Source organism: Bolinopsis microptera, chromosome 8 (genome assembly GCF_026151205.1).
Source record: "Bolinopsis microptera isolate Bmic1 chromosome 8, MBARI_Bmic_1.0, whole genome shotgun sequence".
Lineage (NCBI taxonomy): Eukaryota > Metazoa > Ctenophora > Tentaculata > Lobata > Bolinopsidae > Bolinopsis > Bolinopsis microptera.
In genome coordinates, this window is record NC_087079.1 from 5,567,076 (window position 1) to 5,594,403 (window position 27,328).

General features: G+C 40.0%; 5 protein-coding genes across 6 annotated transcripts in view; 1 reads left to right on the forward strand and 4 right to left on the reverse strand.

Moving 5' to 3' along the window:
• LOC134820105 (L-asparaginase-like) overlaps positions 1 to 4,915 on the forward strand; it is a 28,308-nt gene extending 23,393 nt beyond the window's left edge. The window contains exons 12-13 of the mRNA XM_063830325.1: positions 3,030 to 3,158; positions 4,739 to 4,915. Coding sequence (XP_063686395.1) covers positions 3,030 to 3,158; positions 4,739 to 4,915 — 306 coding nt within the window. The remainder of the gene's footprint in view (positions 1 to 3,029; positions 3,159 to 4,738) is intronic.
• A 7,337-nt stretch (positions 4,916 to 12,252) lies between these two features.
• LOC134820106 (uncharacterized) lies at positions 12,253 to 14,549 on the reverse strand. The gene is made up of 4 exons (XM_063830326.1): positions 14,461 to 14,549; positions 14,214 to 14,323; positions 13,874 to 13,992; positions 12,253 to 12,350 (listed from the first exon to the last, which is right to left on the reverse strand). Exons 1-4 carry the CDS (start codon positions 14,542 to 14,544, stop codon positions 12,253 to 12,255), a joined length of 411 nt encoding a protein of 136 aa, XP_063686396.1. The 5' UTR covers positions 14,545 to 14,549.
• A 250-nt stretch (positions 14,550 to 14,799) lies between these two features.
• Positions 14,800 to 27,328, reverse strand: part of LOC134820261 (glutaredoxin-3-like) — a 58,136-nt gene continuing 45,607 nt past the window's right edge. The window contains exons 2-9 of one of the 2 annotated variants that reach the window (XM_063830494.1): positions 22,103 to 22,179; positions 21,716 to 21,820; positions 16,988 to 17,077; positions 16,375 to 16,545; positions 15,984 to 16,124; positions 15,643 to 15,777; positions 15,403 to 15,525; positions 14,800 to 15,197 (exon numbers count right to left, since the gene is read on the reverse strand). In XM_063830494.1, coding sequence (XP_063686564.1) covers positions 15,063 to 15,197; positions 15,403 to 15,525; positions 15,643 to 15,777; positions 15,984 to 16,124; positions 16,375 to 16,545; positions 16,988 to 17,077; positions 21,716 to 21,820; positions 22,103 to 22,153 — 951 coding nt within the window. In that variant the 5' untranslated portion in view covers positions 22,154 to 22,179 and the 3' untranslated portion in view covers positions 14,800 to 15,062. The remainder of the gene's footprint in view (positions 15,198 to 15,402; positions 15,526 to 15,642; positions 15,778 to 15,983; positions 16,125 to 16,374; positions 16,546 to 16,987; positions 17,078 to 21,715; positions 21,821 to 22,102; positions 22,180 to 27,328) is intronic. The other variant, XM_063830495.1, reaches the window with a different exon arrangement.
• Positions 22,875 to 24,449, reverse strand: LOC134820259 (beta-1,3-galactosyltransferase 5-like). Its single transcript, XM_063830492.1, has one exon. It carries the CDS (start codon positions 24,362 to 24,364, stop codon positions 23,381 to 23,383), a length of 984 nt encoding a protein of 327 aa, XP_063686562.1. The 5' UTR covers positions 24,365 to 24,449; the 3' UTR covers positions 22,875 to 23,380.
• LOC134820258 (guanine nucleotide-binding protein-like 3) lies at positions 24,690 to 27,133 on the reverse strand. Its single transcript, XM_063830491.1, has 6 exons — positions 26,628 to 27,133; positions 26,260 to 26,423; positions 25,983 to 26,126; positions 25,541 to 25,724; positions 25,071 to 25,269; positions 24,690 to 24,884 (listed from the first exon to the last, which is right to left on the reverse strand). The coding sequence occupies exons 1-6, from the start codon at positions 27,104 to 27,106 to the stop codon at positions 24,750 to 24,752; spliced, it is 1,305 nt and encodes a 434-aa protein (XP_063686561.1). The 5' UTR covers positions 27,107 to 27,133; the 3' UTR covers positions 24,690 to 24,749.

Genomic DNA, 27,328 nt, shown 5'->3' on the forward strand with positions numbered 1-27,328 from the left:
AATAAACTAATAACATCCTGTCTAAGAACTGAGAAGTTGGTTACCATGGAAGCCAAACCATCACTCCACTTCAGGAGGTATCAGCTAATCAGCTTTTAAAACAATATTGAGCTCACAAGAATGGGTCATCTAAAGGGCACAGCCAGGCTTCAAGCTTATGGAAGCCTAACCCTCGAAACTATCGCCCCCAGAAAAGGTACCATCACAACTCACACCACTATCAACAAACAATTCATGGTAGATCTCAACATACCACCCAAAGCAGAGAGAGACCTATCTATACCAACCATGATGCTTGAACGACGCTTCACGGTCACCACTCCTGGAGCTGACAACATTGGTTATAGAGGCTCACTCCAAAACACCATCGACAACATCCCCAGTGAAACCATCACCTGCTACACAGACGGGTCACGCACAGACTCAGGTAGCGGGGCTGGTTATATTATCACCACAGACAACAACAACACTACACTAGATGAAAGATCATTCAAGCTTCCCGATTATTGCACCGTTTATCAAACAGAACTCACTGCCATCATCGAAGCTTGTAAATATCTATCAACTTATACAAACACACACATCATCATATGGTCAGACAGTCTCTCCTCTATTCAAGCCATATCCTCACCTTCAACGAGGAGTAGGACTACTAGAGACTGTTACGACACCCTCAATACACTCGGATCCACTAACACCTTAGAGATCAGATGGATAGCTGCACACATTGGATTGTGGGGTAATGAAAAAGCAGACGAGCTGGCCAAAAATGGTACAACCAGTGAATCCACTTTGAATTGCCCAATTCCACAATCTTACATCAAACGCCTGATCAACGACAAAGTCACAAAACTTAATCAAGAATCATGGATTACTGATGGTCCCAGACACACTAAACTGACACTTGGACATAAAAACATCAACATCATCAAAAATCTCAACACTACACTCAGTAACAACAGACAAAATTATAGAACTGCAGTGCACCTCATCACGGGACATTGTGGCCTCAACAAACACCTACACACCATTCGCAAATCAGACACAAGTGCTTGTCCTAAATGCGGCGACGAAGAGGAGACTGTCTCACACTTTCTCGGACAGTGCCCGGCTATTGCCCAAATAAGAGGTCAATATTTCCGGGACTACTACCTCTCTGTCAATGACATATTCGACAACCAACACATCTCCACCATTGTCAACTTTACAAACCACACTAAACGCTTAGTGGTGCCAGAGGAGTTGGACCAGACAGGTGTAACATAGCGACTACTTTAACGCCGTCTTATTTCGCCTCTCTCTTCCACACTCAACCACCACTTAAGCGTTTATCTATGACACACCCCACAACACTTACCATCATCCTTGATTACACATCTTGATTCCACTGGCATCCTCCCACAGGACTGCCATACCCCAGAGGTAGGCAAAGCATTCATATGCTATCCTCTCGTGGGCCAACCAGGCCCAGCCTCTCTAAAAAAAAAAAAAAAAAAATGGGTCATCTATAAATAATGACTCTAAGAGGAGCTGACATAAACTCCTACCCCCCCTCCCCCTGCTTATCACATCTTACAATTAGCAAGCCCAATGTAACAACTGAACAAGATAGCAGGTGCTTCAAAAAAATTTTGTTCAGACAATGTTGGAAAATCACATAAATTAGAGTAAAATAATCGAATTGCCAGACAGCTGCTGTGCCACAAAACAGCTTGTAAATGAACCAACTTCGACTTAAATTGATTTAACATATATTTTCGGTCGTGCTGAAATCGAATAATCATCTGGTTCACTTTTTTAGCACATATATATTCTAAATAATATTAAATAACAACCAGAAATGGGACTTACGTTTCTAGCTATTTTCAAGATGAAGCTGCTCGGCTGTTTGTTTACTGTGATATTAGCCATACCCACTCAAAGTAACCTGAAGATCTTGAGTACCCCCGACGGCGTGGCTGGTCCTCCTCCATGTGCCTTGACCTGCTCTGGTGTTGCCAGATACAACGATACTGGCGCCTACAGCTGGAGAGAGTGGGACTGGCAAGCAGGCAGATATATCAACATTACGGACTGTGGATTTGTTTCCTCGCCAGTAGTAACCGTCACAGTGCGAGGAGCCACCTTGACATCAAACTGTCCGCCCCTCCGTATATGGGGCAGTAATGATGTTTGGTTTGATGTAGTCACGACAGCAGCGGTAACGCCAGAGCTCATGATCAGTTGGAAATGTGACGTGTTTTGGAGCGCGTTCGGGTATGACTGTTAAGAAGACACACGGTTCTCAACTAATTTTAAGAAGAAATGTCTGTCATAAAATTAAGAAGAGTTAGTTAGATCGTTAAATTAAGCTGAAACATTTGTCAAGAATATGTGTAATTTGTTGAGATGTTAGTTGATGTAACATTACTTGCCAATCATTGTTTTAGTGTTTTTAAAATACCCTGTTCCTTTCGTAAAAGTAGTGTCTACAAAATTGTCACCGAACGTAAATGGAGCATATAATGGGTTTACTCAGAACGCCCCCCCCCCCTCAGAACCACCCAGATTTTTGTCTCGATATATGACTACTGGAGCGGAGGTGGACTACATTCTTTTAAGTATATTTTTTAGATGAATGACAGCGATGTGAGACATTTATTGGTTGTCGCTTGAAGCTGTCACATGTCCACCAATATTCTCCACCCCTATGCTATCAATATACCTGGAGGTACTGGTGATGAACCATATTTATTTAGACACGTGACAGCGATTCTATGTTTTAAAAGCTCAACCCTTGAAGCTGATTGGTTAATCACTGTACGCTGTCACGTGTTACCTGTCACGTGTTACCTATCACGTGTTACCTGTCACGTGTTACCTGTCACGTGTTACCTGTCACGTGTTGCCATGGAAACTAACTCCCTTCCTCACCCCAGGTTATCTCCGCTCTGTCACGTGTTACCTGTCACGTGTTATCTGTCACGTGTTACCTGTCACGTGTTACCTGTCACGTGTTACCATGGAAACTAACTCCCTTCCTCACCCAGGTTATCTCCGCTCTAGAAGTGTCCTCTCAGAAGGAGATACAGGCTCTACGTGAAGCTATACTGCCTACTGTTATGTGTAATGCAGCTGGACTGGGTAAACTGGACAAACTCACCGAGGCTGTACAGCAGGTATGCCTTGTAATGTACTCCTGATATTACTATTACATATTTAAAATACCACATATTATCTTTTAATCTTTGCACGTGAGTTTCTCGCCAGATACTCCAGTCAGTCAGAATTAAATGGAAGTTCACACGTGATCTCAAGTTGAATTGGGTTCAGGGTAACTTACAATCTTAAGTTGAATTGTGTTTAGGGTAACGTACATACGAGTACTAAGGTAAATGAGAAAGTAAGTCTTATTCTCTTATTATATGTAGCTTTAGCTGCGCCTTACCTTCAATTAAACTGTTAATCGTTCAATGGAATTGTAGAAAATACTAAAATTGTTGTTTATTTACAATTTATAATGCGAAATTGTTTAGAAACACTGTTATTCAGGAAGTTTGTAGATTGTCTGACCATTTTAACAATGTTTTCATAATTATCTTAGTTACAACCACTCATCAGTCCTGCCCAAAATTCTAAAATTAGCACATGTGGCTAATTTCTGCTGTGATATGTATTGTATCTTGCAAAAACTTCGTCTGTGGTTATCAAAGAAAGACATATTAAAATCAAAGATACCATAATTGAGTTAAAAGTCTGACTGAATAACAATAAATCTCGTATAATTTATATTGAAACGATAGTACCACTTAAAACAAATTTCATTGTGTCCTTAAACAAGCCCTCCTAAACTACAACCCAGTCACTTCATTTCACGTTCAGTTGATTCCCTGAGCATTATTGGTCAACTATTTAAATTCTAAAGAATTTTTTTAAGGCAGGAAGATCAACAATCCACCTCTTATTTCTTTAGAGATAATGGCCATAACTAATCAACAAATATCGCTCATGTTTGTCAACAAACAGTATTACAATGTACATTTTAACACTGTTTGTATTGCAATTCCTGAAACTTAGGCGCCATTCACAAATTACTGCGATCCTTGTATATCATTTTCACGCGACATAATTAAGTTACAATGATGGGAATTCCGATCTCTATTCTTATATCAGTGTTTCTAAGTGATAGTTGGTGTGAAATATTTTTGACGAAATTACCGGATTGTGCTGAAAAAAGGGGAGTACTTTGTAGAAGATATTTTGTAAAGCTTCCACACTCCAGAGTCGTACACTCCAGAGTCGAGTCGTACTGTGTTATTTATTATAATGTTGTGATTGCATAATTTATTGTAAATATATTATATTTCAGTATTATGTATCGCGATGGAAATATTTTAAGCGGGTAATATCCTGTCCAAACCCAGGATACATAACACGAAGATTTTGTTATAACTTGTATGAAAAGTATTAATACTACTGATCGTACATCGTTTCAAGTAGAGCTAAATGGTTATAATTATTGATAAGAATTTCTGGGTTTCAGAAATAAAGGTCAAGTAACTTACAAGAAATAGTGCAATAAAATAAAGCAGTGGTTATGACTGAAGGACAGGAAAAGAAATGATGTCAGTGTTTAACCACGTAGGAAAATCTATCAAAAAAATATAAATCAGTAAAACACTTAAACACTGTTTAAGAAACGCTGTTTGATTACCACCGTTTACCAGTTACCACAGTTCAGCCAGTACTTTACCCGCAGTGCGTGTCAGTAAACAAGGCAGACTACGATGGCAGGACCCCACTGCACCTGGCAGCCTGCGAGGGGCACTGTGAGGCTGCAGAGTTCCTCCTCAAGAACGGAGCTATAGTTCATTGTAAGGACAGAGCTGGTAATACTCCCCTGGTGGACGCTATCAAAAACAAGTTTGTACTTTAACTTACAAAAACAAGTTTGTACTTTATAACTTCCGCTTTACAGCTGCTGTGAGATAAGTTAATATCAATCTTCCGATACAGTTTATCTTCCATCATCGTATATTTGATTGTATTTAATTATATTTAGAATATAACCGTTATCTTTTGCCGAGCGTTTTTTAAGGTTTCGTTTCGAGTGTAGAAAGGTAGAAATTTACTTGAGGATTTACGATGTCTTTAAACCCCATTCATTGCACCTTCTCTGCTCGTGGACTGAATTCTAGTTAGATTTGTCATTTGCATCAGAATTTTAATTTAATTTTCTCTGTTAAATAAATTAAGCGGTAAAGCGTGTTAAACCTATCAAACTCATGTTCACCAAAACAGATTACCGCTCCATTGATCGAGTTCCCAAATTTATCGTTCTAAAAACTGTATCCGTGATGAGCGTGATCTAATATTTATATCCTAACTTTATACCCGTGTGTTACAATCAACATACCATGATCAAGGCTTTTTCACTTTTTCAGGACCATGCAAACGTGATCATTTTTTTCTACATTTTTCTAAAATGTAAAAAAATTCGAGATGTGATTATTTAACATACCCCTTAACGTTCTACCTGCACGACGGCAAAATACACTCACCAATTCACCCCAGTTTTTTGACAAGCTTCCGATTAAGTCTCTGTTTCTAGAGAGCATGGGTTTCTGCTAAAAAGTGCGGAATTTTTCTAAATTAGCTCACCCTCGCCCCTCATCTCAATAAAAATTATTCTGTACAATTCTGTGCTTGACAATCCTGCCAACGAAGAAGAATACGTACATTTTACATCCTTTATATAGTTTCTAGGTTACACATTACCTTACATTAAATATTAAATAATCTTACATAACATTACAATTAACATTACATAATATTACATAACCTTACATAACCTTACATAACCAAGAGTTTAAATTCCCAAATAGTCAGACTGAGCAGGTTGAGCTGTAGTAAAACACAGTACTGAGGTGTTAAAACATTTTCATTACTATCTTCAGTAACATCCTGAATCAGAAACTCGGTTAATATCAGTTCCTACAAAGTGTAACATTGGAAATGAAATGACACAACTAAAAACGATACCTATGAATATTTTTAAAAACATAACTTTTGTGCCCCAATGCAATGGAAAACCTTTAAGATAAATCCAATAATGGAATCCCAAACGGGTCCACGGCATTGAGCCCCAATGGACGTATAGTTCTTAGTTTCTGAATATAACGGTGTTCATCCACTTCTAGAGTTCTTGGGCTACTATTACTGAGAATTGACACTTTATAAGCCTGGTTGAAATTGTCACGCTGTTTCATGTTATGAACTTCTACAAGGTGTTTACCCAAGCTGAATCCGTCGTCGTTTTCTTCAGGGACAAACGTATTGTCCGAAATGAGTTTGTAGGAATGGGCGCGATGTTCGTTTACTCGTGCCCTTAGGGGCTGCACCGTTCTTCCTACATAACACATATTACAAAGTTGGCAACTGAAGATGTATACAACATTGTAGCTGACACATGTACCAGACACTGCTTTGGCTCGCTGTCCATTGACTGTTATTGATGGATGTGGAGATATAATGTTACAGGTACCGCAGTGTCTGCCCCCACATGGTCTTGTGTGAGGTTGGGTTAAGTCATCCGCAAACTGTTTTGCTTTGACTAACTTCCTTCTAAATGATGTTCCAGTACGTCTGACGAATTTGAAGATAGGGCGTGATGTACCGGCTCTAGATGATATTGGGGAGCCTGGGGTGTTTCCACTTGTATGGGAACCAGATAATCCTGAGAAGCTCCTGGTTCTACTGAGTTCTGGTTCCAATCCTTTTACCGATTCTACTAACTCTTGATCGCTGCCAAATGTTGAAATAACGCGGACTGCTGGTTCTGGAGACTTTGGGACCAGGACACTGCTGTTTGAGTTGTCCAGTGGTTTGAGGCATCTTTCAAAGCCTTTGACTTTTTCACTGATGTTATCTACCATAGTTTTAGGGTAGTTGGATTGGAAGAAAAAGGTTTTTAATTCATCAATTTGTTTTCGGAGTCTGTCGTTATCATTGATGATTCGCCGGAGTCTCAGGCATGCACTATAGACTATGCTGCTGAATGTATGGTTCGGGTGGTGGGAACCGAAGTACAGGTAAGAGCGAGCATCAGTCTCTTTAACATGGAGGTCTGTCTGAAGATCACCTGCGGTGTCGAAACAAAATTTTATGTCTAAGAACGCCACATAAACATTGTTATCTTCTATGATGTTCTCATCAATGTGGAGGCCAAGTTCTGCTAGCCTTGTATTGACAGTCGCGATGAATTTTGAAAACTGTCTTTTCGTTCCATGGAATACTCCACAGCCGTCGTCTATGTATCTCTTGACCGATTTTACAGGTTCCATTAGTTCCGTGTCTGAATAGACTTGCTCACGCATGACATGGTATACTGCTATGTTTGCAAGTTGTACACAGATACTGCCTCCTGTCGGTACTCCTCGTTTTTGTCTGTACCACTCTCCGTTAAATTTGCCTATAGACGAGTTAACAAGTGTAAGGATTGGGTTATAAGATCGAATCAGATGTCCGAGTCGGTACGGGTCATTTTCATTGTGGCGCACACTTGCCGGTTTAGTTTACTGGGCTGTGGGCTGCGCGTTCAGCCTTTGTCATCCGTTTGTATGACTATGACCCGCCGCGCACAGTGCTGAGTGCGCGGCTCCCCCTGTATCGTCGAAACTTTCGACAGGGGTGAGAAGCGACAGTGGGTTCACCACGTGATACATCTCAGCCTGTCATCCGCCTAATATCTTACTAATATGTTAATAACATGATAGCCCAAGTCCCAGTAAGCAACGTGTACTATTTTAGTATTTTGGCGAAGCAAGTAAGAGCAAAGAGTAAGGGTGTTGAAATTTGAATTGTCTTCAGCTGGCCATCTAGAGAACATTTTATAGATCATGATGTGTCCAGAAGACCTGTGACTAAGGCTGTCCAGGATCAGGACTGCGTCCAACTTCAAGTATGCTGCCTACTTGGGTTGGGCCCTGGGTAGTTTCCCCGTTTACCTCTGCCTTATTAGCACGCCAATCCACAATGCGCGGCGCGTTCTTTCAGAGCTTTCTCGTGAGAATAGCGAGCAATAGACACAGACTAGCATGTGGGTAACTGTAACCCACCAGCTTTACGCAGATGCTCCCCATATAACAATCCAGGTGTTGTTTCCCATATTAGATGGCCAGTCTACTTATGACGTCCGGCAATTAGGGAGGGGCCGGTTTAGGGATTTCGACAAATCCGGACAGGGTGGAGAAATAACGAAAAAGTCCCATTTATTTCAACTTTTCTGAATTTTATTTTCTACTCTTTGATATTTTATTAACAATGAATTTGAGTTGGTTTTATTTGTTCTCTAAAAAGTAGCTGGAAATTCGCACGTCCGGGGGAGGGGGTGGTTTTGAAAATTCGGACACACCCAGACAGGGTAGGGGGGTCTGAAAATCTGCGATTTTGGCGGACGTCCTAAGTAATGGCCCCTAACGTAATCACTGGGGGAGGGAGGGTTTCTGAAATGATTCGCTAGTGTAAATTTCAACACAATAGCCTGTAAAACTGATTACGGATAGGGGGTGGGGGGTGGGGGTGTCAAAAAATGGGCTAAAAAGTGCAATTAATGTATGTGAACGACCTCTTATACCCGGCCAAATACAAAATATTTTTCCATAAATTTGTATATTTTTTTTATTTTATAAGACACTATTAAATATAGATTTAAATCTTAAAGGGGAAATTTAACCCTAAAATTTCTAGGATATTTACAAAAAATATATCAAAATATTACATCCAGTCTCTTTTTTACATTTAACCAACTTTACATCAATTAATTTGATACACGCTTTATATACAAAAAGTAAATTCTGAAACCAAAATCGCCTAGTAACCTATCTCCACCACAGGTGAAGGTTCATAACACCAAACAAATTATAAAATTAATTTTAATATGCATTATAAAAATCTGAGGGGGAGCTTGTCATCATTCTCTACAATTCTATAAATTTTCAAGTTCACTAGTTAACATTTTTCACTAAAGTGATGCCCTCTTTCACAAGTGACTCCCAAAACTTCCAAGTTTATCTCCAACGACAGTGTCCACTGTCCATTATTGGGTAAATAGGCATGCGTTTAAAAACAAACACAGATCTTATCTTACAACAACGAGCCCCAGTCTTTATTACCCTTATTAGGTGATTGGCGTTTATCAAATACCGACGTTTAAACCACCCGTTAATAATTCCACAATAAATCGAAACGTAAAATCATTTCAACCGTTAAATATAACCCGCAGTCTGACCCTCAACTGATTATAATCACGTTCGGTGGGGGTTTTCTTTCAGAAGGCATGCACTTCACACACTGCAGCTGTGTGTCCCGAACACTGAAACAGATAAAATAGAGATCATGGAGGGCTGTGAAGGGCTGTTCCGATTGTTAAGGGTTCAATTAAATGTGGGTTAATTAAGTGTGCACTGTAAGGCTGATAACTGGTCGATATAATGAAACATATTTCACGATAATCTTCACTCTAAGATGTGCTGTAAACTCCCACTCAACGAAAAACTCTTCCGTTTGTAAACTCCACACCACAAAATCTCAAAAAAATCTCAAGACTATTATGTCGTATTGATATGACCAGAAGTGCATAAGGAATAGTGCCACACAAGATAAAAATAAAACTAAGATACCGGTCACTCTACTCACTTAAACATACATCCATTGGTGGATGATTCGCAATCAACATCTGCCTCCGCTAGATGGATACTGTTTAGTTCCTTTTTAAACGCTACATTTTAGCCCTTAATTTCCCCAATCCATTATAATTTAAACTAATTCAATAAATGGATGGACTTTGCACCTCAATTTGAGCGGACTCATTAAGTGTATACCCTGTATAGTAAAAGTTCAGTGATCGAAAACAACTAGCCGAAGAGTGCATTTTTTCCAGAGGAACCTTCGATAAAAATGATATACAATAGCGTATAACCTTAACACATTCTTTGTAAGAATAATTTCCAATGAACATCCATTTAAGCAAAATCGCGACTTACCCAAAACTTTTTAAATCCTTCCTTCGGCCAAAATAGAGGCCGAGGAATCGGTCGAAACACAGAAAAAAGATAAACCTTAATAGCTGTTTTCAACTCCCCGTTCGCTACAAATTTTATGAAACAATATGGAATAAATTCCATAGTATTTTTTTTAAACGATATTTGGGAGAGATAAACATGGTTTGAACAAGAGGTGCGAATTATAATTGTATTCACATTCCATTCATACCTACAAGATGGGTATTGTCGAGAACTCTAATAGTGAGGATAATTCACAATGTAAATTTACAATTACTTTATCACAAAAATATTATATAAATTGACATTTATTGAGGTTAGAATAATTTTCGATTCCAAACAGTACTAATAAGAAACAAAACTGCGTAATAAGCATAAGTCCGGCGTACATTCCCGGATATCCGGTAGCGGTGAGTTATCTTATCTAAGTGTTATAACCCCTTAAATACACCTTCAGGCTGATCAACTGATGGAAGCTTCGCAGCCGATCAAAACTCTAACACAGAAATAATAACTTCCGTTTGATCACTTCATATCTGTAGTTTCGATCATAAGTGGCACTATTTCATGGGCCCATGACCAACTTTCAGTCGCTAATAACTAATAAAAGCAGATAACTAAACTAAGTTACAACCAGTTAATAAACTAATGTAAACACATTTACTTCACAGACAGTACAAGTAAGGTCGTCCTGACAGTCCCAACTGAAACCGCCGTGTCTATATCCACCCGGACTTAACTCCTCCTGAGAGTCGGTAAACAGAGTTATATACAGATAATATATATATATAATAATGCAGTAGCCCACTACTAAGAATTGGTAAAGTGCGGGGTTAATAAGATAGAATGGTGCAATAGTTCAAAATCCGTTGTGAATCGTGTGCAAAAGATAAAATAAAGTAAGCGAGGGAATGCTCTTGGGTAGCCAACTTTCTCGGTATAAATAATACTTTGTGTGTCCAGGTTCTTACCACACACCACAAGGGGTAGTTTCTGGAGTGGGCTATTTATAATTTACATACAATGTACAACTACGGCTGGGATTGACGATCCAACTAAAGAACAATGACTGCAGAGTTTAGATGTAACAGCTCACAGCTGTTGTATTTTTGATACTTGAACTTGCAGAGAGGTAAAGATGACTCCGGGATGGATTAACGGAATCCTCCCCTTGAACTTAATAAAAGAATAATAAAACGTTGTTGTTAATTCAGCGTGACGACTCCACTACTCAGAATTCGGTGTCTCACGAGCGGATCCTTGAAAAAGAGGCAACATACCTACATACATTTACAATACATACATTATATACAATACATACATTCACAATATATACATTATACAATATATACATTATACAATAAATGGTAGTTCAGTTTAGAGCGAAAGCAACTAACAGTCAAACATTAACAAGGAGTAGCACTAACACAAAGAGCGTGCGACCGTTACTGAGATTAAGAAAAAACTAAACTTCCAGGTCCAGATGAAAGCAACTTTCACATTGTATTACTTACTTTTAGGTGTATAAGTGTGTAAAAAGGGTTGTAATATCAGTAGCAGATTTATACAGCAACATAAGTTAAAGACAGATCCGCGTTATCAATAAGAAATCAAACTTCAAGATAGGAGTTTAAATGAATCTACTGAAATCTTGCACGTGACCACATTTGCATCTGTCAGGGGTGTCCACTAACACATGCTCAACTTACTATCAGCCTCATCTTCAACCCCTCCAACGAGTAATCATCAAACCTCTAAAGTTTTGTAAATTCACTTCATTAAACCACCAGATCATGTGACCAAGTTTTTCTAAGTTAAAAACACTGAATTTTTTGGCCAATTTACAATAATAACTGAAACCCAATGAACACACGGTATTCAGTGACCAATAAGTGAGGTTGGTGAGAGTGACACAAGTCACCAACAAGGTACTGGAAGCTGTATATTCGGAGAAAACATTAATGGAATAAAAATTTGTCCTACCGGTAGGACATTTTAAATTTTTCAAATTTTTTAATTTGATAATAATTTTTGACATTATACGAATTTTGCTTTAAAGAGTGATTATCTCAAATGTTTTACAGGAACTAATGATGTAGTTTAACGAAGATTTCAACTAGTGTGTTCCCTTTTCATAGATAAAGGGACACTGGACATGTGGTTGTGAAGTGGCCCATCACACGTGGCTAATGTTACCAGACTTATAAAGTAGTTACCTGTCGTCTGTAAGATCTGTATCTTCTAATGTGTACTTTGTAAACTTTTGTGGGGTGATTTCGTGCTGCGCTCTGAAGAATCTCTTGTTCGATCCTGGAGAGGGGAGGGTTAGGAACCTATGCGGAGGGAGAGTTAGGAACCTATGCGGAGGGGAGAGTTAGGAACCTATGCGGAGGGGAGAGTTAGGAACTTATGCGGAGGGGAGAGTTAGGAAATTATGCGGAGGGGACAGTTAGGAACTTATGCGGAGGGGAGAATTAGGAACTTATGAGGAGGGGAGAGTTAGGAACTTATGCGGAGGGGAGAGTTAGGAAATTATGCGGAGGGGAGAGTTAGGAACTTATGCGGTAACACTAGAATGGACTTTATTAAGTACTTTACATGTATCACGTATATAATATACCTTCAATCAATGAACACGTCTTGTTGCTGGTAAATTTTTGCTTTCAATATCGATATCGAAATCATCTCCATTTATTATAGTAGACCAACTTAACGAAGGCTCTAACAGAAGGAATAGCCAAGCTGTGACTAACTTACCGAAGGCTCTAACAGAAGGAATAACCAAGCTGTGAATAACTTACCGAAGGCTCTAACAGTAGGAACAACCAAGCTGTGACCAACTTACCGAAGGCTCTAACAGTAGGAATAACCAAGCTGTGACCAACTTACCGAAGGCTCTAACAGAAGGAATAACCAAGCTGTGAACAACTTACCGAAGGCTCTAACAAAAGAAACAACCAAACTGTGAACAACTTACCGAAGGCTCTAACAGTAGGAACAACCAAGCTGTGACCAACTTACCGAAGGCTCTTACAGTAGGAACAACCAAGCTGTGACCAACTTACCGAAGGCTCTAACAGTAGGAACAACCAAGCTGTGAACAACTTACCGAAGGCTCTAACAGTAGGTATAGCCAAGCTGTGAACAACTTACCGAAGACTCTAACAGAAGGAATAACCAGGCTGTGAACAAATTACCGAAGGCTCTAACAGTAGGTATAGCCAAGCTGTGAACAACTTACCGAAGGCTCTAACAGTAGGAATAACCAAGCTGTGAACAACTTACCGAAGGCTCTAACAGTAGGAATAACCAAGCTGTGAACAACTTACCGAAGGCTCTAACAGTAGGAACAACCAAGCTGTGAACAAATTACCGAAGGCTCTAACAGTAGGTATAGCCAAGCTGTGAACAACTTACCGAAGGCTCTAACAGTAGGAACAACCAAGCTGTGAACAACTTACCGAAGGCTCTAACAGTAGGTATAGCCAAGCTGTGAACAACTTACCGAAGACTCTAACAGAAGGAATAACCAGGCTGTGAACAAATTACCGAAGGCTCTAACAGTAGGTATAGCCAAGCTGTGAACAACTTACCGAAGGCTCTAACAGAAGGAACAACCAAGCTGTGACCAACTTACCGAAGGCTCTAACAGAGGAATAGCCAAGCTGTGACCAACTTACCGAAGGCTCTAACAGAAGGAATAACCAAGCTGTGACCAACTTACCGAAGGCTCTAACAGTAGGAACAACCAAGCTGTGACCAACTTACCGAAGGCTCTAACAGAAGGAATAACCAACAGAACAGTAGGAATAACCAAGCTGTGAATTACTTACCGAAGGCTCTAACAGGAGCTTTAACAGGGGTTCTTTTCTTCTCTACTTTATCACTAGTTAGCGTTAGGCTGTTATACAACTCTATCGAGGGGGTTATGTTCACCTTTTCACTTTCGTTTCTGCAGGTATTTAGAATTTAATTATTCAATAATCTAAGAGGGAAAATAAGCCTATTTAGAACTTCTATTCAAATGGAAATTGCAATTCAAAGCAGGTTAAAAGTAGTCATTGCTGTAGCATCGCAATTTCAGATTGAAATTTTATGAAAAATCTCCTAAATTTCCTCAAACGCTACAGAACAAGTAACGCAATTACTTTTTGATGGTGTACCCCTAAAAACCTTGAGGTTGAGCGGGGTGCAGGGGGTGGTGCCATGGCCGGGGTGAGGTCAGAGGGGGCCACCGTGTCCCGGCTTAACGACCCGAACACATCACTTGCCCGACTTCTGAACTGAAACAGGAGTTTATCTGAATTATTGTAGCCACCGTGGTTTGTAGCCATAATCCGGTATTACTTAGTGAAAATGATTATAAAATAGTTTTTAGTAAAACCAACTAATTGACTAATTAATCAATTAACTGATCTACCTGAGTTCGTTCCTCTGTTGGAAGAGTTGTATCTGGGGAGAACAAGGTGAATTTGGGCTCCTCTTTTGGTGCTTCTAATTTCATCCTATAATGATAAACGTTATCTTTAATTATTAGCTTTTGTGTAGTAGATAGAGAAACTATTGTTGAGTAAATAAAGTGTTATTTATAACACGCTTTGGCTAAAAAGACATACCCTTTAAAGGAGTGTGTCATTCAAGCGTCACTCTTTTCATTCAAGTATGGCTCTTTTAATTTAACCGTGTATTGTTCAGCGAATGTATTGTATTAAGCGTTCTTTAAAGTTTAAAGATTATTTGAGTACATTAAATCTAGGGATTTAAACTAACTTTCATAGAAGTAAATAAATTAAATTATTTGGACAATTATATATTTGGACATTTTCCGGCAAATATTTCGAAACAAAACTTTGGGTAAGACTTTCAGAAAATCAATTTCAATATTTCGATCATATCATGAATCATGACCATCATAATAAGAACGTAAGAACAATCAAGCTATGAGTTCACATAGCACCAAACTATTTAACTTCAGATATTTCACTCAAGATATTTCACTCAAGATATTTCCCTCAAGATATTTCACTTCAGAGAGTCACTGAGGTCACCTGACTCGTGCATTTCTCTGATAATGTCCAAACCCCCCAGAAGTTCACCGTCTACATATAACTGAGGATAAGTCGGCCACTCCGAGTACTCCTTTAAACCTTGCCGCACCTGGAATACAATCTCAATCAACTGATGATTAGTAGTAATGCTCTGATACAGTTAATTAGGGTTTACTAACATATTTAGGATTTATATTAGATATTCTAGCGGATATGTATTGATCTGAGATTGTTTCAAAGCAGTGAGCCTATAACATATTATGTATAATAAAATATGTACAATAAAATATGTACAATAAAATATGTATAACAACCTCATTATCAGTAAGAATATCGAATGTTTTGTAGTCCACATTATACTCAGCCAGGATGCCAACAGTAGTTTTACTGAAACCACATCTCGGCTCTGTAGGATCACCTTTCATGAACAGCATGACCTGAAAAAAATGCCGATTTTTAGCCTTTCATTATTTCTTTCAGAGGTTACATAGTATTTGCATCTTAATAATTAAATATTTATCAAAGGTTTTCGGTGGTAGGAAATATAGAATTACCTTGTGAGAGCTGATGAGGTTTTTGAGTCTAGTGTTAAGAGACTGTTTGACAGGTAGCGTCGTGACAAGCTCCCCGTTTTCGTGCATCTCCTTTATAATGTCCAGTCCTCCGCATAACTCTCCGTCTAACCACACCTGAGCAGGTGTTATACAGGTATTATACAGGTATTATACACCTGAGCAGGTATTACTGTTAGCAGGTATTCGCCATTAAGAAGGGAGACAGAGACTTAGTAATGTCAAATATCTCAGCAAGTTTTATATTTGAGTTCGATTGTTGATAAAATGAAACCACAGCGCAGTAGACGTGCGTACAATAGAGTGCGAGGTATTTCCAGTACCTGCGGGTAAGTCGGCCACTCCCCAAAAGTTTTGAGTCCCTCTCTAACGTCGTTGTCAGAAAGGATATCAAAGTAGGAAAACTCAACCTCCAACGTGGAGAAGAGCTCCATAAGAGCTCTGGTAAACTTACATCTAGGTGCCTGAGAGATCAGGAAAATGAACTTCAGGTTATACAACACTAAATAAACGGATGTATCCGCAAACTTGAGTTCGGGGTTTTGTTAATTTGAGTTCGGGTTTAGGTCATGTTAGGTTAATGTAATTTAAGGCGATATTTAACTTTTAACTCGGATCAGAACACCTGAACTGTTATTAATAATTAGTAAACTGTAAGTAAATTTCAAGTTTTTAGAAACGAACGACAAACAAAATCTTACCAATTATACGCACCTGTGGACTGCCTTTAATGAACGCCACACATTTTGCCATCTGCGTTAATCGCTTTAACCGTGAGTTCAGATCCTCGATTAGAGCTTCAGCGGGGGCTATACTACCACAATCAGTAATCAGTTTATCAACTGTTTTAGCAACACGTGGTACGTTTAATCCAGCTACCGTCTCCTGAAATGAGTCACCAAGTTTAATGCCGAATGACTGTGATGTTTTTTGATCAGTTTAGTAAAAAGCCTTTACACCTTAACAAATGATGACAAAGGTGAATGAAATTCAATTTTATAAATCTTGTTAAAAGATTCTGATCTAAACGCGCGCATAAAAACCATACGTGTAAAATGTTGACATACAAAGTAAATTATAGCGCGCGTTACGCGAAATTACAGTGAAATTAGAGTGTGACCGGGCCAATTTATTACGGCACGTGTCGCCGTACACGAATGGACGATACAGAATCACGATAGTATACCCTAATCAAAAGCTAAAATCTATCATCAGAACAGCGCTCTAGTCATAGAAACTATCTAGTAAACAAGCATGCTCCAGATCAGATTTAAGACAACATAAACGCAAAGAAACGTTACAAACAGAACGCAAAAGTTCTAAAAACCTTGAGCTCTTTCTGGAGGTAAAACAGGCAAGTCGGAACTGAGTCAATGTTGTTCGTTTCACTAAACTTCGATACCTTCTCTGTATCAACCTGAAACAATATGAAAGTTCAGCAAGAGATACAGTTACTAATACGGTATACGGTATATAGTTCATAAATTTTAGTTTAATTGAACCTATTGATAAGTTAAGAAGTGGGCATCTTTACGGCCACCACACAATCTGCGGACCACCTCCTTGACTGCACCAGTCTATTATTGAGTTAGGGTTATCTGCACTGTATCCAGGAGTAATTCTGTGACAACCATACAGAACATTACCCGTTTGCAATGTGTAACAACTTGCATTGTTAACTACAAGCTATAATCCCAACCACTACAGCAGCAATCTGTTTGAACACGTCATTAGAGCCTAATGGATTGTACTCGAAATAGGAAGTGAAACGAATTCGTGGAAACTCCGTCAAGAATCGTATGGCTGTTGTTCAACTTAATACAATAAATACAAAAGTAATAAAATAAGGCACTGTCACTTTGTAAGTCTAAGTTGGGATGATAACTACAAACTGTGTGTTTATAAAAATTTTGTAATCGTAATTTTCGGATAAATTAAGGAGAAGTTCTGTAGCAATGAATATAATAACGACAGAAAAGCGGATAATACCATCATGACTTGGACTTTCCGTTCCATTTGTTTCGCGAACAATATTTGACGAAAGTCGAAATATACGATTTTCTTGAAACTTTCCAGATAGTATTATGGCAATTAGACGGATAATATGTGCAAGTTTGGGCGAATTTCTATGTGCCAAATTTGAGATATCACTTCACACACAGGAAAATATCCCATATTGGCGGTTCGTCGCGGAACGCAGGAATATATCTCCAGATCTAAATATACGATTTTTCCCCGTCAAATCTGTAGTTGTTCCAAATTGCCGAAAATCAATCGTTTTAAACAATTACTTAGAAAATTTTCTACCAGATCTTACCATACGATTTCCTTCAAACTTTCCAGATAATATGATAATTATGAGACTGACATTATATACAAGTTTGGGTAAATTTATGGGGGGGGGGGGTGTCATGTCCGTCTATGTCCGCCTATGTCCTGTCCTTTTTGGATTCTATGAGACAACGGACGTGTTTTTTGGGACATTGGCGGACACGGACGGACATTGGCGGACTCGGACGGACATTGGCGGACCCGGACGGACATTGGCGGACTTGGATGGACATTGGTGGACATTAGCGGACATTGGTGGACATTAGCGGACAAACATTTTGAGGACTGAAGAGTACTGAAGAGTACTGAAGAGTACTGAGGAGGATGGCTGAGAAGGATGGCTGAGGAGGATGGCTGAGGAGGATGACTGAGGAGGATGACTGAGGAGGATGACTGAGAGGGAGGAGAAGGATCAGGAAGACCCAGGAGGAGGAGGAGGAGGAGGACCCAGAAGGAGTACCTAGGAGGAGGAGGAGGAGAACTGAGGAGGATGACTGAGGAGGAGGAGGATGGCTGAGGAGGATGACTGAGAGGGAGGAGGAGGAGGAAGAGGAGGAAGAGGACTGAGGAGGAGGAGGAGAAGGACTGAGGAGGAGAAGGAGGACCCAGGAGGAGGAGGACCCAGGAGGAGGACCCAGGAGGAGGACCCAGGAAAAGGCCCCAGGAGGAGGAGGAGGACTGGGGAGGAGGAGAACTGTTGAGGACTGATGAGGAGGACTGAGGACGGGGAGGAAGAGTAGGAGGAGGACTGAGGAGGGGAGGAGGAAGAGGACTGGGGAGGATGGCTGAGAAGGATGGCTGAGGAGGATGGCTGAGGAGGATGACTGAGGAGGATGACTGAGGAGGATGACTGAGAGGGAGGAGAAGGATCAGGAAGACCCAGGAGGAGGAGGAGGAGGAGGACCCAGAAGGAGGACCTAGGAGGAGGAGGAGGAGAACTGAGGAGGATGACTGAGGAGGAGGAGGACTCAGGAGGAGGCACGAGGAGGACTGAGAAGGAGGAGGACTGAGGAGGACCCAGGAGGAGGACCCAGGAAAAGGCCCAGGAGCCCAGGAGGAGGAGGAGGACTGGGGACGAGGAGAACTGTTGAGGACTGATGAGGAGGACTGAGGACGAGGAGGAAGAGTAGGAGGAGGACTGAGGAGGGGAGGAGGAAGAGGACTGGGGAAGATCAGGAAGACCCAGGAGGACCCAGGAGGAGGAGGAGGAGGAGGACCCAGGAGGAGGAGGAGGACTGAGGAGGACTGTGGAGGAGGACTGACGATGACTGAGAAGGAGGAGGACTGAGGAGTACTGAGGAGGATGGCTGAGGAGGATTGCTGGGGAGGATGGTTGAGGAGGATGACTGAGGAGGATGACTGAGAGGGAGGAGGAGGACTCAGGAGGAGGACTCAGAAGGAAGAGGAGGAGGACTCAGGAGGAGGCACGAGGAGGACTGAGAAGGAGGAGGACTGAGGAGGACCCAGGAGGAGGACCCAGGAAAAGGCCCCAGGAGGAGGAGGAGGACTGGGGAGGAGGAGAACTGTTGAGGACTGATGAGGAGGACTGAGGACGAGGAGGAAGAGTAGGAGGAGGACTGAGGAGGGGAGGAGGAAGAGGACTGGGGAAGATCAGGAAGACCCAGGAGGACCCAGGAGGAGGAGGAGGACTGAGGAGGACTGTGGAGGAGGACTGACGATGACTGAGAAGGAGGAGGACTGAGGAGTACTGAGGAGGATGGCTGAGGAGGATGGCTGGGGAGGATGGCTGAGGAGGATGACTGAGGAGGATGACTGAGAGGGAGGAGGAGGACTCAGGAGGAGGACTCAGAAGGAAGAGGAGGAGGACTCAGGAGGAGGACTCAGGAGGAGGACTTAGGAGAAATGAGAAGGAGGACTGAGGAGAACTGAGGAGGAGGAGGAGGAGGAGGAGGAGGACTGAATAGGAGGAGGAGAAGGAGGGGGACTGGGAGAGGACTGGGGAGGAGGAGGACTGATGAGAAGGATGAGGAGGAGGACCCAGGAGGAGGAGGACTGAGGACCGAGGAGGAAGAGGAGGAGGATGAAGAGGAGGAGGAGGACCCAGGAGGAGGAGGACTGAGGAGGAGGACTGAGGAGGACTGAGGAGGACTGAGGAGGACTGAGGAGGACTGAGGAGGATGGCTGAGGAGGATGACTGAGAGGGAAGAGGAGGAGGAGGACCGAGGAGGACTGAGAAGGAGGAGGAGGAGGACTGAATAGGAGGAGGAGGAGGGGGACTGGGGGAGGACTGAGGAGGAGGATGGAGGACTGAGGAGAAGGATGAGGACTCAGGAGGAGGAGGAGGACTGGGGAGGAGGAGGACTGTTGAGGACTGACGAGGAGGACTGAGGACGAGGAGGAGGAGTAGGAGGAGGACTGAGGAGGGGAGGAGGAAGAGGACTGAGGAAGATCAGAAAGACCCAGGGGGAGGAGGAGGAAGAGTAGGAGGAGGAAGCATCTAAATGTTATTTCCATTTTTGTCCGTTTTTGTCCATTTTTGTCCGTTTTTGTCCGCTCTATTTTTTGTCCGTTTTGAAAATATAGGGTACCGAACGGACAAAAAACATGATCCCCCTATAACAGCAAAAATTGAACATTTTATTTAGCAATTTAGGTGTCCATTAATGTCCGCCTATGTCCGTCTATGTCCGCCTATGTCCGTCTATGTCCGCCTATGTCCGCCTATGTCCGCCTATGTCCGCCTATGTCCGTCTATGTCCTGTCCTTTTTGGATTCTATGAGACAAGCGGACATAGACGGACGTGACACCCCCCCATTTATATATTCCAAATTTGAGATATCACTTCAAACACAAGAAAATATGTCCAATTCGGTGGTTTGCAGTGGTACCGAGGCATATATTTCGAGATCTGACTATACGATTTTCTTCGAACTTCTCAGATAGTTTTATTGTCATGAGACGGATAATATGTGCAACTTAGGATCTGGAAGAAAATGTGTCGATATCCTTGAGAATGTACAAAAATATGCAGTGCTCATCAGTAATTCATAGTAAATTTTTACCCACAAACATGACGCATTGTCATGTTAGCAAATTGTATGTTAAAACATTAAATTTATAGTCCTATTTTTGTGTCCGAACAGTCTGAGACAAGGCCGAAGGAGAGTGAATACTCATTTTTCTAAGTGTTGGTTATATTATTGCATATTGGACATTGGTGGATAATAACCTTACAGATTTGTTACACAGCAGAGTCCACTCTTGCATACACGGTAAATCATTAAGTTATAAGCTTTTACCGTAGCCCTTTATTTTACAGAAAAAAGTATAACCAATCTTAAACACAAGTTAAGATTTCCTTGTAACGATTAAATATGGTCAGTGACCGTCTAAGGTATCCTCAAATCGTATGCAAATTACGAAATAAATAAATATTTGGAAGGTCTACTTCTTTGAGACCTAATAACTCGACTACAAAAACTTCTCTTCTTCTTTCACCTCACTAGTGCTGTGGACGCTATTATACTGCATCACGAAAAATAAATTAATTTTCTAGTTGATGCTTGAAATGACCTGAATTTGTATCATTTCGACAAAACCACTCTTCTCGGGCAAGGTAAATTATCGACGTTTCAATGCAACTGACTACGATAAAATCGTAACAAAATAGGTGAATCATCAAGAGAATCTAGACAACTTTTTTAGAAAACCTAGACAACTGATTGGTTAATGGCTGCGACGAGTCAACACCAAATATCTAACCTGATGAACAGTGAGTCCAGGGTACTTCTGGGTCAGAACACCCAGAGAAGCAGCAACAGTCTTACAGGGCTCCGACCAGGTCGCAGTGAAGTGTAACACTAACACCTGGTAACAGGTAGTTTAATACTTTAATAGTTTAATTATTTATAATTATTAAGTTTCATGGATTTAATATTTCCATGGATTTGATAGTTTAATGGATTTAATATTGGGTCACATATTTTGACCATAGGGTGGTCAGTGGTCACAACATAGGTCACATAAGTTTAAGGTAAGTTACTAGAACTATTTATAATATTCTTGATTGGTATGTAGTTGTTTAATTTCAGGAATCAGGAGTATGTATGACAGGTAGTATTGATGAAATTCACATTTAACAGGACCCACCTGTTCATTTGACTCTATGAGTTGTTGCACAGCACCCTCACTGCTTATCATGGTGGTAATATCTGGTGTATAATGCTGGGGGTACAATATAGTTGTTACAGTGATGTGGGTAATGTACTATGTAGTACAATATAGTTGTTACAGTGATGTGGGTAATGTACTATGTAGTACAATATAGTTGTTACAGTGATGTAGGTAATGTACTATGTAGTACAATATATTTGTTACAGTGATGTGGGTAATGTACTATAATGTAGTACAATATAGTTGTTACAGTGATGTGGGTAATGTACTATGTACTATGTAGTACAACTTGTGATGTGAGTAATGTACTATGTAGTACAATATAGTTGTTACTGTAGTGATGTGGGTAATGTACTATGTAGTATTGTGTGGGTAATGTACTATGTAGTACAACTTAAAAGGGAGATCTTTATATTGAATATTATTCTATTAAGATCAACAATTATGTGTTTGTTATATCATTTAGAAGGGAATAGAATTTTTGTAAATTTAATTTTTGTCAAGGATTCAAATAAAAGCCCGAATTGAATTAGCTAATTAGTTAATTTGCTCATTAGTTAATTAGTTAATTTGCTAATTAGTTAATTTGCTTCATATCGTTTACCACACATTAACTTGATCAGGAATTACTAAAACATCATAAGCACAGCAATACGGAAAAAAACGAAATAAGAAGTACCAAAAATAACTGGGATTTGGTTCCTTTAACTGTACACATTACTGCGGGAAAAAAACATATTAATAACATCCGGTCAACATCTGATCATCTACTTTATCTTGAACAATTAATAGGAATCAGTGAGATCAAAAACTGGAGATATAAATAAGTTAATTTTTATGTGAAGTAAAGTAACCCAATTAATATTAATAATATAGCATTAACAAAATAGTCACGATTGGCCAAAGCATTTATGCGCCATGTTCACTGTTCAAGAACAACAGATATTTTAATAAGATCGTATTAGAAAAATACAAATCCAAGATAAAAAGGCGCAAAACAAGTTCATGAAACTGATATTAAAGTTCGGTAAAAACACAACTAGTGTAATATACAATATACGTATATATATATTTTTTCAAATATACATATTTGTATATTATATATATACAAATATGTATATTTGAAAAAAAAGAGAACAACAATAATTGGTGAGTGGTGTTGGTGAACATGATTAAGTAAAACGTTTTTAACATTCTATAACTCTCTCTAAAATCTAAAATAAAAACTCTACCAGATGTAGCTCTAACTAAACGCTAACAATAAGCTACCCCCTGTTCATACTTTTCCATAAACTCCTCCATTTGGTCAAGCTTAACGTAGTGCATCAGCAGGGCCTGCTTATTACTACACCCATATTTCTGATGCCAATAAAACCCCCTGATGGTAGACACTTCTATTTTCCCTGAATGATAGGCCAGGGTCCCCATAAACGCGTCCTCTACATAAAATAAAGGTTGAACCCCCGTGTCCCACACAGACTTAAGTTCCTGGACAGTATCAAATGATAGCACATACCCGCTGCCACTGCAGTACGGAGGATATGTATCTGGATCCCACAGTTCCTTACCAACACCGTATCTGCCACGCCGCAGAACGGGCTGCCGGTTCGTTCTTGCGCCTCCAAAGAACATTTTACCGCCCGAATTACTGTTCAGCTGCTCGTGGAGGTACCTGTTCAGCAGCTTAATATTAATGAAACTATCATCATCCGTCTTGACTAAAAAGGAAAAGTTATAAGTATCCACAGAGTACTGCAACAACCACAGGACCTTCAACACAAGGTTATGATAACTATCCAGTTCATCCGCCATGATCATGTCCTGATACATCTCAATCTCCGCCTCTAGCTTACCCATTGTCTCTGCACTCTCCGTCTTACCCACTACAAACACGTACTTCCACCTGTCTATCTCAGTCCCATCATCTTCCAGCCACTGGTACCCCGCCCAGCTCTTCTTCCTGATTACTTCACGGTGCGGGGTGTGATCTGGCGCTGTTATCACGAACACTATGAAGGTATAGTAGGGTTTCTGCTCGGTGGATTCCACCTCAACTAACTGGCCTTGTTCCTCCACTGCAATGGTATCATTGCCTGCTAGGTTGAAGCCCGTGTGTTCGAACTCTTTTTCCTCGCTGTGGTAACTGAGGTTGAGGATGACGTAGGCTACACCCGTTAGGCTGAGGACTATGTACCAGAAGAGGAGGTTGGAGACGCCTCGTGTGTGATTATCACTCATTACGTCATGTCATTGTGGTGGTTGTTACTGTTGTTTCATTACCTGGATGGTGAGGTCGTGATTATAGGGTTTTGAGATGTAAGGAACTGGGATTAGGTGTCACACAAATTTGTATTAATAAAGTATGTTTGATCGTTTTAGTTTTTACTTGATTATCCGTATTGAATACTGAGCTGGAAGCAAGAAAAACATTAACAGTTGAACGAATAAGAGAATAAATTAATACAAGCCATCGGATAAGATTACGACAAACTTAGAAACTCAGGTCTTGGTAAAACGCGTTTCAGCTGGAATCGGAAATGAAAAAAGTTTAAAAGTTTAAAAACTGCGTACGGCTTGAATATTAAAATTCTTGAAGGCCCTTTTCAACATAACAATATAACAGTTAACACATTTCTTCCTCGTCATCAAGCTCACTTTCATCTCCATCTTCTTCCTCATCTTCCTCTTCTATACCCTCATCAATATCCATATCATTAAACTTCTTCTTCTTCTCTGTCTTCGTTATCTCTATGTTTAGCTGTGTGGAAAGCTTGTTAACGGGCTGTAACCACGACCTTCACTATCATATTATAATATACATAATAATATCAAAAACAATCGGAATCAGCACTCAGCAAGTTGAACGATATACCAATCACGGATATTTATAATCTTATACTGTATTAGATAAAGCATTATTAAAGAAAATTAAAACCAAAGTCACCTCAGAAGAGTTAAGTCTGAGTGCGTCACCGTCGAACATCAATCTGTGAACATCCTGAATCTGTTCCTCGGGAATTACTCCGCCAGCAATCCCATTTTCACACACAACGTAGAACTTTATTTTCTTATCTCGGAACCTTTTAAGAACCAGTCGTCCCACTGCTTCGTGGTCAGTCTCTTTTTTGCAGTACAGATTGAACCTGAGAGAGTATAGTTTTAGATATAATGCCCTATAATCGTGGAATGTTTTTTTGATAAAACTTCCTGTAATGTTTAGGGCATCGTAAAATGTACTACGTTAGTGACTGACATATTATAATTCAAAATTCATATTGTTGTAACTTTGCGGATGATCATTGCCATCTTTAACTTTGCTATCAAATTTTTATGATTTAAGTGATAAACAGGAAATTTCAATGATCCCCAAACTACATTTTCCCCAAACCACCAATCAGTCTAATGAGTACAAACCTCACTGCAAGAGCATCTGTCAAACCCTCGGGATGGCTGTAATCAGGTAGAGTGAAATGGAACATGGCATCTTGTTTACTGATACACTGTGCTAGAGCCATCATTACTTCAGTGGGGTAGTTCATAAAGTTGTGTATATTGTGTAGCACGTTTAGCAGCCCTTTGTACTCCATCTCTATTAAACCTGAGATAAGGGGAGAGTAGGAATCTATGAAATAGGAGTGAAGTGAAATCCATGATAAGAAAATAAACAGTTTCTCATATACATTATACAGCATGTACGTAAATTTGTAAATGCTGAAATTCTTCATTTGGTAGGATCTTTTATCATTTTAGGAAAACAGAAATAAGTATAATATGTAAAACAAGTGACCTGATTCCCATGATAAATATAATATTGAATGTATTAGCTTTTGTTTGGCGGCTTATAAAAGTCGGTTACCTGGCATAGTGACCAGTTTGAGATTGTCACTGAGCTTTGTCATGGTGCTTCTCTTAGCTTTTGTTCTACCGCATTGCTTCAGAATTGTGCTGACAACGGAAGATTTCCCAACTTGAGGACCCCCAATAATACCAATCTTCAGTTCTGAAATATAACGATTATTATAAAATTTTGAGCATGTCATACTTAGAAAAACATGATCAAATGTTTACAGATTCTCATGGTACCTTACATCATAGCATCTAAAAATTTTTTTTTTTTTCAAAATTCCACAAACCTTCTGTAGAAGGAATCTGTTTGAGGTGTGACAGGAATGGTTTTGCCCCACCAAACCTGGCGAGAGTTGCTTTATAAGCTGATATTATCTGCTCACACTCTGTAAGCATGATTTCTGTGCTTTTTAACACAAATGTAGGAGCTTTCTTGCTGTAAACTGAGTACCTGTAAAATTAAAATATTAGCTTGTATTTTACCTGATATCTAGAGAACCTGAAATAATTCATAGAACATGGTTCAAACATAATAGTATGTAGTATTTGTAACTTTGGATCAGTAACCCAGAGGAGGATTTCTGTTGTGAGTAAATTAAAAATTAATCAGAGTAGATTCTCAAGATTTGAAAATCATAAGAATTAAGTAACAAACCATTGATGAGCAACAGACTTTGGCACAAGATCAACTTTATTTAAAACAAAAACAACTGATTTGTCAGCACTTGAGAGTTCTGAAAAGGTTTTGTCACAGAAGCATTCCATAGGGCTGCGAATATCAATCACCCAAACAATGATGTCACACTGAGAGATCGTCACATGAGCAGAGACTGATTTTGCTGCTGCAACTGGAGTAGTCTGAACTTTAGGCTTTTGCACAACAATTAGGGGTTTTTTCTTTCTCTGCTTTTTCAGCTCATTTTTAGCTTCAGTCTGATTCAAAGCTTCAAGAAGCAGTTCTTCCTTAAATGGGGCAAGATTAGGAATGCTTCCATCAATGGTCTTCTTCTTTTTGTTGGTGTTCTTCATAGTTTTAGCAAGCTTCTTGTTGTGTTCACGGACCTTCTTTCTGATCTTGTACTTCTTGTGACACGTCATACGCTTGCTCTCCTTCTGATTGAATGCCTTCACCATTTTTGCTCCTGTACTAAGAATATACTGATATTAGCTTTAAATTCATCTTTAGAAAAGTAGAAACAAATACAAAAAATGGTCAGTACACCCTACTTAAGACTTCTTTGGCCAGCACCAGGACCATGATGAAATAGTAATACACAAATGTAGCTTTCTATGATAATTCAGTATGAAATCAATAGAATATTACAAAGCCCCTTTCAATTGATGACTCTCAGTAGT

Coding starts and splice junctions, on each gene's coding strand:
- LOC134820106 (XM_063830326.1), bottom strand. CDS start 14,544: ATGAAATTAGAAGCACCAAAAGAGGAGCCCAAATTCACCTTGTTCTCC. Junction 13,993..14,213: donor GCACCCCGCTCAACCTCAAG/GTTTTTAGGGGT, acceptor AAATACCTGCAG/AAACGAAAGTGAAAAGGTGA. Junction 12,351..13,873: donor AGCTCCTGTTAGAGCCTTCG/GTAAGTAATTCA, acceptor TCCCCTCTCCAG/GATCGAACAAGAGATTCTTC.
- LOC134820259 (XM_063830492.1), bottom strand. CDS start 24,364: ATGAGTGATAATCACACACGAGGCGTCTCCAACCTCCTCTTCTGGTAC.
- LOC134820258 (XM_063830491.1), bottom strand. CDS start 27,106: ATGGTGAAGGCATTCAATCAGAAGGAGAGCAAGCGTATGACGTGTCAC. Junction 25,725..25,982: donor CAAACTGGTCACTATGCCAG/GTAACCGACTTT, acceptor CCCTTATCTCAG/GTTTAATAGAGATGGAGTAC. Junction 25,270..25,540: donor ACAGATGCTCTTGCAGTGAG/GTTTGTACTCAT, acceptor ATACTCTCTCAG/GTTCAATCTGTACTGCAAAA.